This window comes from Aquarana catesbeiana, linkage group LG07 (genome assembly GCF_042186555.1).
Source record: "Aquarana catesbeiana isolate 2022-GZ linkage group LG07, ASM4218655v1, whole genome shotgun sequence".
NCBI lineage: Eukaryota > Metazoa > Chordata > Amphibia > Anura > Ranidae > Aquarana > Aquarana catesbeiana.
In genome coordinates this window covers 87,152,385-87,170,482 of record NC_133330.1, presented here as the reverse complement: position 1 = coordinate 87,170,482, position 18,098 = coordinate 87,152,385, and the positions used below count along the sequence as shown (strand labels likewise).

The 18,098-nt window shown below is 43.8% G+C and overlaps 1 protein-coding gene across 1 annotated transcript in view; it reads left to right on the top strand.

Moving 5' to 3' along the window:
* LOC141103144 (inter-alpha-trypsin inhibitor heavy chain H3-like) overlaps positions 1-18,098 on the top strand; it is a gene marked incomplete in the record, with an annotated part of 321,136 nt that overhangs the window by 136,791 nt on the left and 166,247 nt on the right. Inside the window, 1 exon segment of the mRNA XM_073592423.1 lies at positions 13,309-13,434. Within this exon segment, the coding sequence (XP_073448524.1) occupies positions 13,309-13,434 (126 nt within the window).

Genomic DNA, 18,098 nt, shown 5'->3' with positions numbered 1-18,098 from the left:
CACAGCTCTCTCTCTCACTCTTGTGAGAGTTTGCCAGGAAGGGAGGGGGATGTGTTATAAGAGTGCCAATGAGAGCTGCAGAGCTAGAGATGTATGTCTGTGTAAATCCAGGAAGTGAACAGGCAGCAGCTTCATCTGCCCACAGTTAAAATGATTGCAGCCAGACTTAGTGGAGGGAGATTTCTGCAGCATATTTGGCAAGTACAGTATATATAAAATAACATGCAGTAGTGGTTTGAGGGAAGCTTCAGAATGGCAAATATGTTTTTATTAAAAATTATGTGAGTAGACTGCAGTTCCTCTTTAATAAGGTTGCAACTTCATTTACAGACCAAAGTTCATCCCTTTGATCTGTAAATGAACAGAAAGATACAATGTTTCTTTTTATCGCTTTCAGTGCTGAGCAGTTTTGTTGATAAACATTTATATTGATGTTGATTGGTTTGCGCAAAAGTTATATATAATAAATAGGGGATAGATTTATGGCATTTTTATTAATATTTTTTTTTAAATTAGTAATGGCGGTGATCAGCGATTTTTATTGTGACTGCGAAATTGTGGTGGACAGATCAGGCACTTTTGACACTATTTTGGGACCAGTGATATTTATACAGTGATCAGAGCTAAAAATATACACTGATTACTGTATAAATGTCACTGGCAGGGAAGGGGTTAAACACTAGGGGGTGATCAAGGGGTTAAGTGTGTTCCAACTGTAGCGGGGGTGGGCTACCTAGGACATGACAGGGATCACTGCTCCGGATGACAGGGAGCAGTAGATCCCTGTCATGTCGCTAGGCAGAACAGGGAAATGTCTTGTTTACACAGGGATCTCCCCATTCTGCCTCTCCTTGCCACGATCGCGGGCCACTGGTGGACACCGCGCGTGTGCCCGATAGCCTGCAATGACAGAGGGACATACAGGTATGCACATTTGCCCACCCGTGCCATTCTGCCAAAGTACATCGTCATGCAGCGGTCGGCAAGTGGTTAATGCAGGGAATGCATTATGGTAAAAACATTTACAGTTTAGAACCAATTTAACCACTTGCCTACCAGACACTTATACCCCCTTCCTACCCAGACCAATTTTTAGCTTTCAGTGCTCTCACACTTTGAATGACAATTACACAGTCATGCAACACTGTACCCATATAAAATGTGTGTCCTTTTTTTCACACAAATAGAGATTTCTTTTGGTTGTATTTAATCACCACTGGGTTTTTTTATTTTTTGTGCTATAAATAACAAAAAATTATAAAAAAAACACATTTTTTTAGTTTCTGTTATAAAATTTGCAAATTAGTCATTTTTTTCAGAAATTTTGGCTAAAATTTATACTGCTACATATCTTTGGTAAAAAAAATTACCCAAATCATTGTATATTATGTAGTCTTTGTGAAAGTTAAAGGGTCTACAAGCTATGGTGCCAATCATTGAAAATTGATCACACCTGATGTACTGACGGCCCTTCATTTCATGAGACACTAACAAGCCAGGAAAGTACAAATACCCCCCCAAATGCCCCTTTTTTGGAAAGTAGACATTGCAAGGTATTTAGTAAGATGCACAGTGAGTTTTTTTTTAAGTTACAACATAATTTTTTCCCACAATTCTTTGAATTAAGATTTTTTTTCTTTTACAAAATTGTCAAATTAACAGGTTATTTCTCTCACACAGCATATGCATACTTGCAACTACATTCCAAAACACATTCTGCTACTCCTCCTGAGTATGGTGATACCAGATGTGTGAGACTTTTTCACAGCCTAGCCACATACAGAGGCCCAACATGCAGGGAGCACCGTCAGGTGTTCTAGGGACATAAATTACACATCTAATTTCATGACAACCTATTACACTTTTGAAGGCCCTGGAGCACCAGGACAATAGAAACGCCCATAAAATGACCCCATTTTGGAAAGCAAGCACCCCAACGTATATGGGGTCTTTGCTGGTAGATGAGGGACGTGACTATTTCTTTGATGAATTTTAGGAAGGGGGTGGGTCTTTCCGTGGATTTGGTGTAGGTGATATAAGCATTGTAAATGTCCAAAGGAATGAGATAAAATGCAACTTTCTTCCAGAACCTGGACCTCCTTGTTGTCAAATAGGGCTGAAGCATTTGATCATTGAAATCCCGCCCCCATGTAAAGATTATAATCTTGGATGCATGTAGGTTTTTGAATAGGACCGTGTCTTATGGGAATCTCGACTGAGGTGTCATTATGGATAGTGGACAGCATGTATACATCCCTCCAATCCTTCCAATCTGAGTTGCTTCCCCCCCCCTCTCATTTTTTTCTTTACTAACCTTGTGGGAAGCCTTACTGTTCTTTCTGGAGGTTCCACAGGCCAGGGTTTTTGCACGATGTAGGTGTCTGAAAAGGGGCAGGCTGGTATAAAAGTTATCCAGGTATGAAACCTTTTTGCAGCAGTGGGTATGCCAGGTGCCATACGATTTTTCGGTTGTGCCCATGTAGGTCGGGCCCTCAGGGGGCTGGAGCTGGAAATCTCTTCCTTCATATATGCGGAACGCACACAGATATCCCGTGGCTCTTATATATAGCTTGTAAAATTTGACTCCGTATTTGGCCCTTTTGCTAGGAATATATTGTTTTATTTTTAGCCAGCCTGTAAAGTGTACCAGGGACTCATCCAAACATAAATTTTCATCAGGGACATAAAGTTCTGCAAATCTTTGAATTTTTTTTTTTTTTAATAAGTGGGCGAATTTTATATAATTTGTCATAGTTTGAATGATCTTGGGGAGGGCACTGGGTGTTGTCACTGAAGTGAAGGAAGCGCATAATCTTCTCATAGCGGGACATGGGCATTACTGAAGAATACATGGACATGTGGTGGATGGTGTGGGTGGACCAGTAGACATGTCCTTTTTTTTTATGTAAGCCCCATGTTAAGGGTGAGGCCCATAAACAATTTGAATTCCTTCAAAGTCGGATCTCTCCACTCATATGGATGGGTACAGGATGAACCAGGGTTGTTAGAAATATACTGCTGGGCAAATAGATTTGTCTGGTCCACAATAAATTGAAGTAAAGTGTCGGGCAAAAAAAAAAAATTTGAAATTTTTCGTTATTGGCCTGCACACCTTGCTGTGTGGTGAAGGGGAAATGCTTGCTGATCCCAAGTTGGAAGGCAGCCATGTTGGGTTGGCAAGAGCCTCTGGGAGGTATGTAGTGGCCCTGACTCTTGGGAGATGTGACACTCCAGTGCTGGTTCTTGGGTATTTTCAACTCCTGTGCTGGTACTTGGGGGATTTGACACTCCATTGCTGGTATTTTGGGGTGATACTCCAGCGCTGGTACTGGGCCTGGGCATTTCATCCTGGGGTCTATCGCTGGCGGCTGCCTGGTTTTTTAGAGCGCCATACCCTTTTAGGAGGGAGACTTTCTTCCTCAGATTTGGTCACCGATTCACTGCTTTCGATCAGTTCAAGATCCAAATCTGACTGTGAGAACTCCCCGCTGCTCTCATCATTCATGTTTAGGATCTGAAATGCCTCCTAATTGCTGTATTTTGAACATGGTGATGGTGGCTGTGTGATGGGTACTTTGGTGATGGACTGTATTAAGGGTACTCTGGTGATGGGTGGCTGTGTGACGGGTGCTCTGGTGATGGGCAGCTGCGTGATGGGTTTTCTGGTGATGGTACGGATAGGCGATGTGTGACAGGTGCACTGTTAACAGTCACTAAACAAAAACACCAAGCGCAAAAATGTTCTAGCGTGACATATACAATCAAATAAGTGTAAATCAAATGTATGTGAATGCACGTGCAATTAATTAAATTTAAAAAAAAAAAAAAAAAAATTGTTGGATTGACAATGATATCAAGCTGCTATCAATTATATAGTGGTCAGAATCCCCTAAAAATTAAAGCATATAACATAGATTGATGCGCTCTGATACAAAGTTCAATCAAGGTGAGAAAAGAATTTTTTGTGCTAAAAAACCAATGTGAAAAAAATTGCTACCAAATCGCTAAAAAATCACAAATATATGAAAAAATCGCAAATGTTTAAAAACTGTGTTCCTCCAGTTATACAAATCCACTGGAAGTGGTGCGATATCTCCAAAGTAAACTAAGCAACAATTGTGTATAAATATACTAAAAATGCGTTTACAAATAGTAATCAATCTAAATTAGTGCCAATTGTTGCTTAGTTTACTTTGGAGATATCGCACCACTTCCAGTGGATTTGTATAACTGGAGGAACACAGTTTTTAAACATTTGCGATTTTTTCATATATTTGCGATTTTATATATATGCGGATTTTTAGCGATTTGGTAGCAATTTTTTTCACATTGGTTTTTTAGCACAAAAAATTATTTTCTCACATTGATTGAACTTTGTATCAGAGCGCATCAATCTATGTTATATGTTGACAGTCACTGATGTGCGACAGATAAACTGCTGAAGTCTCTCATGGGTGAAATGTGCACTTTATGGGCACCGATATGTGACAGGTGCACTTTATGGGCACTGATGGGTGACTGATGTGCAACAGGTGCACCTCTGACGGTCACTAGTGTGCGACAGGTGCACCTCTGACGGTCACTGGTGTGCGACAGGTGCACCGCTGACGGTCACTGGTGTGCGACAGGTGCACCGCTGACGGTCACTGGTGTGCGACAGGTGCAACGTTGATGGTCACTGATGTGCGACAGGTGCATCGCTGACGGCCACTGATGTGCAACAGGTGCACCGCTGACGGTCACGGATGGGTGACAGATACACTGCTGACTGTCTCTGATGGTGACCGGTCGACTTTATGGGCACCGATATGTGACAGGTGCACTTTATGGGCACTGATGGGTGACTGATGTGCAACAGGTGCACCTCTGACGGTCACTAGTGTGCGACAGGTGCACCTCTGACGGTCACTGGTGTGCGACAGGTGCACCGCTGACGGTCACTGGTGTGCGACAGGTGCACCGCTGACGGTCACTGGTGTGCGACAGGTGCAACGTTGATGGTCACTGATGTGCGACAGGTGCATCGCTGACGGCCACTGATGTGCAACAGGTGCACCGCTGACGGTCACGGATGGGTGACAGATACACTGCTGACTGTCTCTGATGGTGACCGGTGCACTTTATGGGCACCGATATGTAACAGGTGCACTTTATGGGCACTGATGTGGTGACTGTTGGGTGAAAGGTGCACTGGGGAGGGGTCTACAGTAACACTGTAGACAGTGTTACTACAGTAACACTGGGCACTGATGAGGACTGTACACTGCTAATGGGGTGATGTGACAGGTTCTCTTTATTTGTGTGCTTGATGCAGTTCACTGACAAACACAGATTGGTAACTCACTGGTCCTGGCTCTTCTCTCCTCACACTGGAAACAGTGTGTGAGGAGAGAAGAGTCAGTAACAGCCAGTTACCGGTCTGTGTTTGTTTGTGATCGGGTGTGAATGGATCACGGCCGATCATGTGGTAAACAGCCACAGTCATTGGCTGGTTACCACCGTCGATGACGAGCTGTGTCCTGGGGACACGCTGCCACCGACATCGCCACGCTGCACGCTCACGATTGCGCGCATGTGCTGTTTGAATGGGCCAACGTCATATGATCCCTGCGTCCCTGTGGAGCAACCTTGAATTCTTAAGGTCATACATGGGATCCTAAAGAAGATCTATGGTCACATCATACACTTTCATTTTAGAACTTCAGCATTGTAAAAGCACTACAATCGATAGTTATTAGTAAAACTTGTGAGAAATCCACGCTCAGTCATAAATATAAAAAAAAGGAAAAGAAAGAAATATTGGCAGCCGCTTATTAAAACTGAGATACCAGCCAATGTAATATAAAAGACTATATAGGCAGCACTCAAAGCAACCAAATAAAGTGCAAATAAAGTGCAAAACACCACCTAAAAAAGCAGCATGTGCTGCATTAAAGCACAACCAAGTGTGTAATAGATCAAACCGTGACTGAGCACATATAAACAAATATACAGCACAATAATAACAAAGGTAACAAAATAATCAGTCCATAATGAGTGAAAAGTCCATGGGTAATGTAAATCAATACATCCAGAAAGTGCGCCTTGCATATGTAAACAAATGAAAGGATCCGTCAACAGCAGCACCGTCACAAGCAAGCCTCTTACCAGATATGCAGGACCATAAATTATAATGGTCAGACAAGTGGAAGCAGCTGGATGTCCAAGAAGGGAGAGCGGCCGTCAATGGATCACGTATCTCATAAGGCGACTTGAAATTATTAGGAAAAGAAAACTACCATAGTGAAGCCCATCAAAAATCCAAAAGGTTTTATTCTAAAATGGCAACAATTACCTCAATACAGGCAGTAAACAGCATGTATAGTGCTGATGGAACTTGCAGCAGGCTGTACAATCCCCCTAGGTAGCAGTTAGGCATGCATGATGTCGTCACTCCTAGGCCACTCACTGACACGCTTCATCATCAATGACATCTCGATCAATATCGAATCAATAGTTATTGTTGTCTATTTAATTGAAGTGTCAGGACCTGGATCACCTGCTGTTGGCACTGCAGTTCCCAGAGCTGAAGAGCGCAGTTGCAGTGGCCACCAGCAGCCAGCAGATCCTTGTAATTAGGCTCCACCTAATGCTGGCTGCTGGGAAGGTTTATAATGCCTCCCTTAATTTGCATAAATGCTTTGGTGTTTTGCCTGTTAGCCATATACCTGTTTGCTGATTATCCTGATCCCTGCCTTATCCTGTACTTTGTATCTAGTACCCTGTATACAGCCATGGCCAAAAGTTTTGAGAATGAAACAAATATTCATTTTCACATAGTTTGCTGCCTCAGTTTTTATGATGGCAATTTGCATATACTCCAGAATGTTATGAAGAGTGATCAGGTGAATTGCAATTAATTGCAAATTCCCTCTTTGCCATGAAAATGAACTTAATCCCCCCCCCCCCAAAAAAAAAACATTTCCACTGCATTTCAGCCCTGCCACAGAAGTACCAGCTGACATGTCAGTGATTCTCTCGTTAACACAGGTGTCAGTGTTGACGAGGACAAGGTTGGAAATCACTCTGTAATGCTGATTGAGTTAGAATAACAGACTGGAAGCTTTAAAAGGAGGTGCTTGAAATCATTGTTCTTCCGTCCTTTGTTAACCACATTTACCTGCAAGGAAACATGTGGCAAGGATATTGCTACTACTAAGATTGCACCTGTATCAACCATTTATTGGATCACCAAGAACTTCAAGGAGAGAGGTTAATTTGTTGTGAGGGTGCCCAAGCAAGTCTAGCAAGGGCCAAGACCATCTCCTATAGTTGATTCAGCAGCGGGATTGGGGCACCACCACTGTTTGCTCAGGAATGGCAGTAGGCAGTTGTGAGTACATCTGCATGCACAGTGAGGAGAGCAGCAACAAAGTCACTTCTCTTCAGGAAAAACATCAGGGACAGACTGATATTCTGAAAAGGTACAGGGATTGGATTGCTGAGGACTGGGGTAAAGTCTCTGATGAATCTCCCTTTCTGATTGTTTGGGGCATCCGGAAAAAACCTTGTTCGGAGAAGAAAAGGTGATTGCTACCATCAGTCCTGTTTCATGCCAACAGTAAAGCATCCTGAGACCATTCATGTGTGAGGTTGCTTCTCAGCCAAGGGAGTGGGCTCACTCATAATTTTGCCTAAGAACACAGCCATGAATAAAAAATAGTAAAAAAACATCCTCCGGGAGCTACTTCTCAAGAAACACCAAATACTATGCACAAGAGAGGCCTTTTGGATATTCACTCTAGGCTCCCTGACCCCTCAAGGCCTCCAATGAGGGAATCGAACTACATAATGTAGTGTAATTCCCGCTAGGACCCCATGGCAATCTTGTTAGTTGACTCTAGTCTTGATATTCCTACAATGCCCCCCTTTTTTTGATAAAGAAATTTTATAAATCTTGCACCCCCTTGAACCCATATCCATATTAGTCACCCTCTCTTTGGCTTTTTGGGGATTGAAATATGGCCCCCAAGGAACGAGTTCATTAGGGGGTATCGCTCTTCTATTGCCACTTGGATATGTCACCTCTGGCCTCTAGGTGCAGGGCCAGGGACGACTCCGAGTGTCTAGAAACGTTCGTATGATCTGTCTATACTATTAACATAAAAGGTGCATGTACACATACATGTGTATGTGCATGCGATATGTCTATATATATATATATATATATATATATATATATATATATATATGTGTGCACATACGTGTGGATATTGTCTTGACAGTTTCCACCCATCATGTTCTGGGCCATACCTCACGGTCATGAGCCTGTACCTTTTATCCTTTATGCCACATGTATGCCATTAGATTTATTGGGGTTGTAGGTAGGAAGGAGGGAGAGACAATACTGTGTGTGTGTATATGTGTCTATTTTTATTTATGGATATATGTGTATATATATACTTTTATCTAGCGTCTCTTATGCAAAGACATCTTTTTAGATTATTGTAGAGTAGGTAGGGCATCTGATCAATCAATTTATTAACCAATTTGTAATATCCACATCACATTGCTTTTATATTATATATATATATATTTATGAATTTTATGTATATTTTTTACATGTATATTTTATACGTTTTTCATGTGTGTGTATATAATATTTTTAATAAGTCACATTACAGCATGTGGACTTAAGCGTTGGTTAAGATGAGGTATATGATTTTTACACACCTTTGTTTGACTTGCATTACAATAATGCCCTCTAGTTGTTATTTTGGGGTGTGCCGTGGCCCCTGGCAGTGTGCACATATGTGTACATATACCTACATTTTGTACAGGTCCGTTACACGCGTGTGGGTGTTCTCTCACTATGAGCTGCCATACATGCATAAGTCCGTCCATTGCCCAATATCTATTCATATAACTAATTGGTTAGCCAATTGACTATTTTACCTGCTATACAATCCAAGCTATATATCCTATCTAATCTAATTTAATTAATTTCCTTAAACTAGAGGCACTCCTCCAGCTATTTTTCTGTGTCTGCCCATGGCCTTTGGGTAACAACATGAGGGCTGTTGGTAGTGTGCTCTTAGAATGGGCGGTTCAGAACTAGAGGGGGAAGGGCTTAGAGCATCAGATTTCCTGAGCCCGCCCTCCTAGAAGCATCTCGCAGGCTATGACGCCACTCTGGAGCTCTTGGCCTCCTGGGGGACGGAAGTGATGTCGACCGTGACCGGAAGTGGCGGGTGGAACGGAAATCCACCCGCACTTCCTGGTTTTGGCTGGGCATGCGTGTCATGCATGATTCCATTTACACGGTGGCTGGGGTGGGATAGATTTCTCTCGGAAACCTCCCCCCAGAATTTTTTGTGTCCCCCACCCTTCCTTACAATACAGCCAGTATCAACATCAGAAGGGAGGCCACACTGACTGGAATTTTGAGCGTGGCAAGTGCACTCCCTCTGTATTTAATCAAATAAATATATGGCAATATAATTCTGGTAGAGTATGGGGACACGGTAGATGGCTGGTCATGCACAAGATACGTAAGATGTCATGCCCTGTGTGGGGGAGGTGGTATCATGATGGACGGCTCCGTGTGGTGGGAGTGGCTGAGGATAGTATGGTGTTGGGATGGCGATAGCAGCCCATTGTCTGCTTCATGTAATGGATGGATATGGTAGGCGGAGCCTACTTGTGTAGGTGTGGCAAACCCTGGTGGGCGTTTATGACTGTTAGTACTAAGGGGACAGTAGATGAGGTCAAACCACCATCGTTATGGCTCTGAGGAAGAGGGCTCGCCCTCGTAATGCGTAAGCCGCTTGCAATGCCATCTGGGTCCTCTAAACATCTGGTCCACGCTGTAGGCGTTTACAGATGCTGTTCGCTATTGCTGGAGCATTGCTAAGCCTTATTTTTAAACATGTTTGTGAGTATATTTCTTGTTATTTTATGAATAAATGTTATCCTTGGTAATGCACAAGGTCGGTGCGCCCCCCTGTTCTTTTTGTATGTTTCAATGCCTTTTCCAGCATGATGGAGCACCTTGCCATAAGGCAAAAGTGATAACTAAGTGGCTTTGGGAACAAAACATCAAAATTTTGGGTCCATGGCCAGGGAACTCCACAGACCTTAATCTCACTGAGAACTTGTAGTCAATCCTCAAGAGGTGGGTGAACAAAAAACACCCCAGAAATTATGACAAACTCCAAGCATTGATTATGTAAGAATGGGCTGCCATCAGTCAGGATGTGGCCCAGAAGTTGATTAACAGAATGCCAGGGCGAATTGCAGAAGTCTTGAAAAAGAAGGGTCAACACTGCAAATATTGACTCTTTGCATAAACTTAATGTAATTGTCAATAAAAGCCTTTGACATTCATGAAATGCTTGTAATTATACTTCATTATACCATAGTAACATCTGACAAGATCTAAAAACACTGAAGCAGCAGACTTTGTGAAAATTAATATTTGTGTTATTCTCAAAACTTATGGCCACGGCTGTACACTGGTATCCTGTTACCCCTTTTCTGTCCCCCTTGTTCCCAGTCGCAGTCATGCCCTGTTTATGTCAACTTCCCTTCATTTGTATATACTGTAGTGTATAATGTAGGTTGTTGGTTTAGTTTTACTTGTTAATTTTTCACTTTTGCTTTTCTTATGGTCTGCTAGTGTTGGATTTGTGTGTTAATAAACTTTATTTTAATATTACGCAGTCTGATTCTAGTTTCCTAAGTACAGCTGCACTGAACTTGTCATCCCTCCATGCTTTACAGCTTCCTCCCCATGGTTCACTTTCTCAGGACTACATATCCCATCATACATTGCTGCATGCAAGCTGTGATTCCTGTACTGGCTCCACCTCCTGAGACTTTTCCTCTTAGCACCTTTGTAGTTTAGAAGATAGGCTCTGTAGTGCATTGCCTACTCACAGGGCATAGTGAATAAGTGTTACAGAATTCAAGAAAGTACATGACGGGAATCTTCACAAAGTTTACTTAACTCAAGATCATTCAGTTTAATAGAAGTAGGCAAGAAATCATAGAAATGCAATATGGAAATACAGTATCTCCCAAAAGTGAGTACACCCCTCACATTTTTGTAAATATTTTATTATATCTTTTCATGTGACAACACTGAAGAAATGACACTTTGCTACAATGTAAAGTAGTGAGTGTACAGCTTGTATAACAGTGTAAATTTGCTGTCCCCTCAAAATAACTCAACCAACAGCCATTAATGTCTAAACACTGGCAACAAAAATAAGTACACCCCTAAGTGAAAATGTCCAAATTGGGCCATTTTCCCTCCCCGGTGCCATTTGACGTGTTAGTGTTACAAGGTCTCAGGTGTGAATAGGGAGCAGGTGTGTTAAATTTTGTGTTATCGATCTCACTAGAAGTTCAACATGGCACCTCATGGCAAAGAACTCTCTGAGGATCTGAAAAAAAGAATTGTTGCTCTACATAAAAATGGCCTAGGCTATAAGATTGCCAAGACCCTGAAACTGAGCTGCAGCACAGTGGCCAATACCATACAGCGGTTTAACAGGACAGGTTCCACTTAAAACAGGCCTCGCCATGGTCCACCAAAGAAGTTGCGTACACGTGCTCAGCGTCATAGCCAGAGGTTGTCTCTGGGAAATAGACATATGAGTGCTGCCAGCATTGCTGCAGAGGTTGAAGGAGTGGGGCCTGTCAGTGCTCAGACCATACGCGGCACACTGCATCAAATTGGTCTGCATGGCTGTTGTCCCTGAAGGAAGCTTCTTCTAAAGATGATGCACAAGAAAGCCAGCAAACAGTTTGCTGAAGACAAGCAGACTAAGGACATGGATTACTGGAACCAGGACCTGTGGTCTGATGAGACCAAGATAAACTTATTTGGTTCAGATGGTGTCAACAGTGTGTGGTGGCAACCAGGTGAGGAGTACAAAGACAAGGGTGTCTTGCCTACAGTCAAGCATGATGGTGGGAGTGTCATGGTCTGGGGCCAACACTGAGGAGCTACAGTTCATTGAGGAAACCATGAATGTCAACATGTGCTGTGCTCCCTTTGGAGACTGGACCGCAGGGCAGTATTCCAACATGATAACGACCCCAAACTCACCTCCAAGACGACCACTGTCTTGCTATAAAAGCTGAGGGTAAAGGTGATGGACTGGCCAATCATGTTTTCCGACCTAAACCCTATTGAGCATCTGGGGGCATCCTCAAATGCAAGCAAAGCAAATTTACACTGTTATACAAGCTGTACACTCACTACTTTACATTGTAGCAAAGTGTCATTTCTTCAGTGTTGTCACATGAAAAGATCCAATAAAATATTTACAAAAATGTGATTGGTGTATTGGTGTGAGATACTGTATATTGGATATTACGTTTCGACCATTGATACGCTTTAACTAATGCCAAATTTGAAATATGGTCACAATGAAACCATGGGTTATTAATAGGAACAACAATGACAATGGTCTTATGGATGACTAGGTATGAAGACTGAAGCAATATCCTAAACTCATTAGCTTGTTACTGAACTATTTGCTAATCACTAATGAAGATTTTTTAATCATGTTTACTTTCTGACGACTTGTTCTTGTTTTGTATTATAGAGCAATACTGTGTATTGTTGCTATGCTGCATTACATAAACTCAATACAGTATAAGTCTATAAATACCCAACATTGTCTGATCTCTGCAAAGAATGCACATGGCAAGTCCAGTACCAGTGTAGCATAGCTCCCAACTGTCCCTGATTTTGAGGGATTGTCCCTGATTTGAAGCAATGTCCCTCTGTCCCTCTTTCCTCCTCATTTGTCCCTCATTTTGGTCTGATCTATATAGTTGTATATAAAATGCACTATTTTTCTTTCAAAAAGTGTTTCTCAGTGCTAAAACTTTCATCCAATTTCTAAATTGTTGCATTTGTCAATTTTAAAAGCCAATATAAAGAAATATTTGTGATAAAAAAAAAGCACTTGTGGATTGAATTAACATTTATTTGTTATGTCCCCTTTAAGGGGCGTGGAGGGGGGAATGTCCTATGCCTACATACGTTTTCTAGTAGGTGTCCCTCATTCCCACCTCAAAATGTTGGGAGGTATGACGTAGGCTCTCCATGCTGTGTCACTGCCACTGTGCACCAAGAGCACTATGGTTGAAGCACTGAGCTAGGCCTTCCATATCCTCACTATGTCAGAGAATAAGCCACTACTTTCTACAAACTAGATTTTAGTAGAGTTGATTTTCAATGGTTTTGAAATTTCTAGCAGCTTATTTACTTAGCAAATTTTAAATTAATCACACATTTTTTAATTTTTACAGGTACAAACATTAATGATCCAATGCTGAAGGCAATTGAACTATTGAATAAAGGATATGAAATGAAACAGGTTCCAGAGAGAAGTGCCTCCCTAATTATTCTGCTGACTGATGGGGAAGCTAATGAGGGTAAACTAAATATTATATAGGTTTATTTTTTCTGGTTTTATGTGAATTTGTCAACATTTATATTTTTCAGTATTTTTATTGAAATGAGAACATACAATGGTAAAAAATGCAGCAAATGAAAAACAGTAAAAGTTTCTCAGGTCATCATCGTAACAGCATTGTGAGGTTTTCAATACAGCTAACAATAACAGTGCAAATAACCTTTAGAGAAACAAACCATGGCATGGAAGTGTCCTCAGAAAAAGGTTATGATCATTGGCAAAGGAGGTAGAAGGTATACATTTGGTCCACAAGACGCCAATAACACAGCAATCCTAAGCATCAAGTTTATTATAGAAACGTATTAAAGTGTTAATTCACACAGTGAAGGGGAAAAGGGAGGAAGGGTGGAAGGGGACAAAAGGGTGGAAGATATAGGGCAAATCTAGTGTCCACTTGCCTGAGAGTATAAACACAGTCAGAGCCACCTGAGGCTAGGGTGACTATGTGTTCTAGATTGCCCGGGATAGTCCCGCATTTCAGAGGTCTGTCCTGGGCACCTTTTATTCTGGAACAATACAGTGTCCCAGAATGAAACGGATACAGGGAGCAGTCTGGAATGCAGGGAACAAGGGCGGACTGAGCCGCCGTAACGCTGGCGCTGGCTATGCCTCCACCTGAGACTCTCTACTCCTGACCACTGGTTGCTAGAGCGGCCTGGCGTCTAGCAACCAGTGATGTCACCGCCGCGACTCCCTGCCCAGCATTCAAAGCGGTGGAGAATTTAACTTTCTCCACGCCTAGTGCTCATGGGACCCATGTCATGGAGAGTCCCGCCCGTCCGGTGGCAACGGGGTGCAGGGCAGTGGAGCTAAATCCGCCAATCTGGTGCCGACAGCAGCAGGATCTTCACAAAGTGAGTGGGCGGCCCTGGCAGCTGTGAGGAAGGAGAGCAGCACAAGGCTGGCAGCTGGCTAGAACCCGAGAGCCTGGGAGAAGACCTCACTGCCACCCTGACCTGAGCAGCAGCGGGTGCAGCATCCCCGGCACCTCCCAGAACCTGCACTCCTTTTTCAACCTCCTCTCAACAGGAAGGAAGACAGACTGACCGAGGGCCCAGAGGACGAGGACGGCTGGGAGCTAGGTGCATCACACCCACAGACAGGGACTGGGACAGAGGGGCACAGGAGGGACTGCAGGCAGGGCTAGGGGGTCTCTCTCACCCCCCTCTCGCTCCCTTACCCCTTCTCTCTCTCTACCCCCTCTCTCTTCCACCACCTCTCTCACCATCCCCCTCACCCCCCCCTCTCTCTCTCTCACCCCCCTCTCTCACTTTGTCAGGGCTGGCTCAGCCCTTCCTTTTCTGAGCTGGCCACTCAGCTGTCGGCTAATTGCCAGCTCTCATCTCTCGTCAGTTAACCAGCTGTTGTGGATCTGCTTGTCAGTCCTGCCTACTTAAAGATCTCCAGCTCACTTCATTCCTGCCTTCGCCTTGGTCACATCACAAGAAACCATCTCCTGCGTTCCTGTTTAAAGACTGACTTTGCTGGCTCCTTATCCTGCTTGCTGTTCCTCTACTTGGATCCCTGACTTCTGGCCTGGCTGATTACCCGATCTGGTTACTGGATGCTATGCTTTGAATACGCTTACTCTATCTACCTTTTTTTTTTAATAAACAAGTGTGATTTTACTGTACTTCTGTCTCGGTCTGGTTCATGGTTTCTGACAGCAGGTGAAGGCCATGAATTCAGAAGATACAGTCAATCTACTTGTTAGTAATATTTTTTCCAGATTGGATGAGCAAGATCACCGCATGGATCAGTTTGCCATGGCGTTACAAATGCTCCTGAGTCGCACGGCTCACCTGGAATCCCCCACTGTGGCTGCTCTGGTACAACCTGAGTTGCAGGCCATCCCTGCTGCTGCGCCAGTCTCTTTGCATGCACCTGCCTTGAGTATTACCTCCATAAGAGGCATGTCTGGTTCCGCCCCGCTTCCCCAGTGATTTGGGGGCGATCCAATTCAATGCAGAGGATTTCTCAACCAAGTTGAGATATACTTTGAGATGCTGCCCCAGGCGTTTCCCACAGACAGAAGCAAAGTAGGATTTGTGATATCTTTGCTTTCTGAGAGAGCCTTGGCCTGGGCTAACCCTCTATGGAAGACGCAAAAACATGTTGTCTTGAGTTAACCTGAGTTTGTGGCCTCCTTTAAAAGGGTATTTGACGTTCCCGCACGCTCTGCTGCCAAGTGCCTCATATCCATCAAACAGAGTACGAGAACTGTTGCCGACTATGCCATTGAGTTCCGTACTCTGACAGCAGAGGTTGCTTGGACCAAGGAGGCCCTTGTGGCTGCTTTTTCTCATGGTCTCTCAGATTCCATCAAGGATGAGATAGCAGCCCGAGATATTTCCACTGAGCTGGAGAGCTTGATCTCGTTTGCCATCCTCATTGACTCCAGACTCAGAAAGACTTTCTTTTAAGGAGCGCTTGCGGAAGCCTCCTGTACGTTTGCCTCCGAGCTTTGCAGTCCCACCCGTGTCTCCCTCACCTCCCATGCCTCCTGATACCGAGTCAGTGAAGATGAACCTATGCACTTGGGCTTCACGCGTCTCTCTGCGGATGAGAGAGCCTTTAGGAGAAGGGAGAGATTGTGCCTTTATTGTGGCCAGGCAGGTCTATTTTTGAAGTCTTGTCCTACCCGTCCTGGGAACACTCGAACCTTGAGGTCCTGTCATGGACAGACCTTAGGTGGTGTTGTGTAGTCCCCAGTTATCCAGAAGGATAAGCCCCTGGTTTCGGTCACCCTTTTCTGGGCTAAGTCGTCTATCGAGATACAGGCTCTAATCGACTCTGGGGCTGCAGGCCTGTTCATAGATGCTGTCTTTGTATCAAAGCACTCAATTCCACTGCAGCTGCGTGACACTTCACATGCCATTGAGGCTCTTGACCGGAGACCTCTACAGCCTGCCCATGTGACTCATGAGACGGTTTCGTTGTCCATGGCTGTAGGGGCTCTTCACCATGAGATAATCCAATTCCAAGTGATTTCCTCTCCTAAGTTTCCGCTGGTTATTGGTTATCCTTGGTTACAGAGGCGCAACCCCTCTTTTGATTGGCTCTGTGCTGAGGTTCTCTCCTGGTCACCACAATGCAGTGAAACATGCTTCCGGAAGGTAACCAAGGTCCTGTGTATCTCTTCACTCACCTACCTGCCAGAGGAGTACCGTGATTGTAGCAATGTCTTTGACAAAGGTCAAGCTAGTAGTCTACCTCCACACTGGCCGTACCATTGCTCAATTGACCTTCAACCTGGTGCCACTCCCCCTCGTGGCCGGGTTTACCCTTTGTCAGTCTTGGAAGATAAAGCCATGGAGGAGTATGTTGCAGGTGCACTTTCTGGGGGTTTCATCCGCAAATCCTCGTCTCCTTCTGGTGCTGGTTTCTTCTTTGTGAAGAAGAAGAGCGGTGAACTGAGACCTTGTATTGATTATAGGGGTCTCAATCGTTTCACAATTAAGAATGCCTACCCGATCCTGTGGATTACAGAGTTATTTGACCGCCTCAAGGGAGCAACGGTTTTCATTAAGCTTGATCTGAGAGGGGCTTACAATCTCCTGAGGATTAAGGAGGGCGACGCGTTTAATACCAGAACAGGCCATTATGAGTATTTCCTAATGCCTTTTGGCCTTTGTAACGCCCCGGCAGTTTTCCAGGAATTTATTAACGATCCTCCGAGATTTGTTGCAGTTATGTGTGGTGGTTTATCTCGATGATATCCTCATATTTTCCAAGTCCCTGGAGAGCCACCACACAGATGTTTGTCGTGTTCTTCAGAAATTAAGAGAGAACAATCTCTATTGTAAACTGGAGAAGTGTGAGTTTCATCGGGAACAGGTTAAATTCCTGTCATTTCCACTGCTGGTTTTTCGATGGACCCAGAGAAACTTTCGGTAGTCCTACAGTGGCCTCGACCCATGGGGTTACATCCTCTGCAGCGTTTCCTGAGTTTTGCCAACTATTATCAGAAGTTTATTCGTAACTTCTCGTCTCTGGTCAAGCCCCTGACCGATATGACTAGAGAATGGTAACCCACAGAGTTGGTCTCCGGAGTCCATTAAGGCCTTCGAAAATCTTAAGGCTGCCTTTGTTTCTGCTCCTGTGTTGGCACATCCTGATCCTACGTTACCTTTTATCCTTGAGGTTGATGCTTCTGAGACTGGTGTTGGCACCCTTCTGTCTCAACGTCCTACCTCTGAGAGTGCTATGCATCCTTGTGGCTACTTTTCTAAGAAATTGTTACCTGCCGAGTGCTTTTACAAGATTAGTGACAGAGAACTGTTGCCAATCATTTTAGCCCTGAAAGAATGGAGACATCTCCTCAAAGGTACCACTGTGCCGATTCTCATTCTTACTGACCATAAGAATCTCACATTCTTCTCTGAGGCTAAACGCCTCTCTCCCAGAAGGGCACGATGGGCTCTTTTCTTGTCAAGTTTCAATTACATTGTCTCATTCTTACCCGGTACTAAGAATGTAAGGGCTGACGTCTTGTCACGACAATTTTCCTCCACTTCCAAGTTGGAGTCGGTTCCCGTTCCTATGATTCCTCCTGATCGTATTCTGGCTACGGTTCGCACCAGTCTTACTTCTCCTTTGGGTGGCAAAATTCTTGCTGCTCAG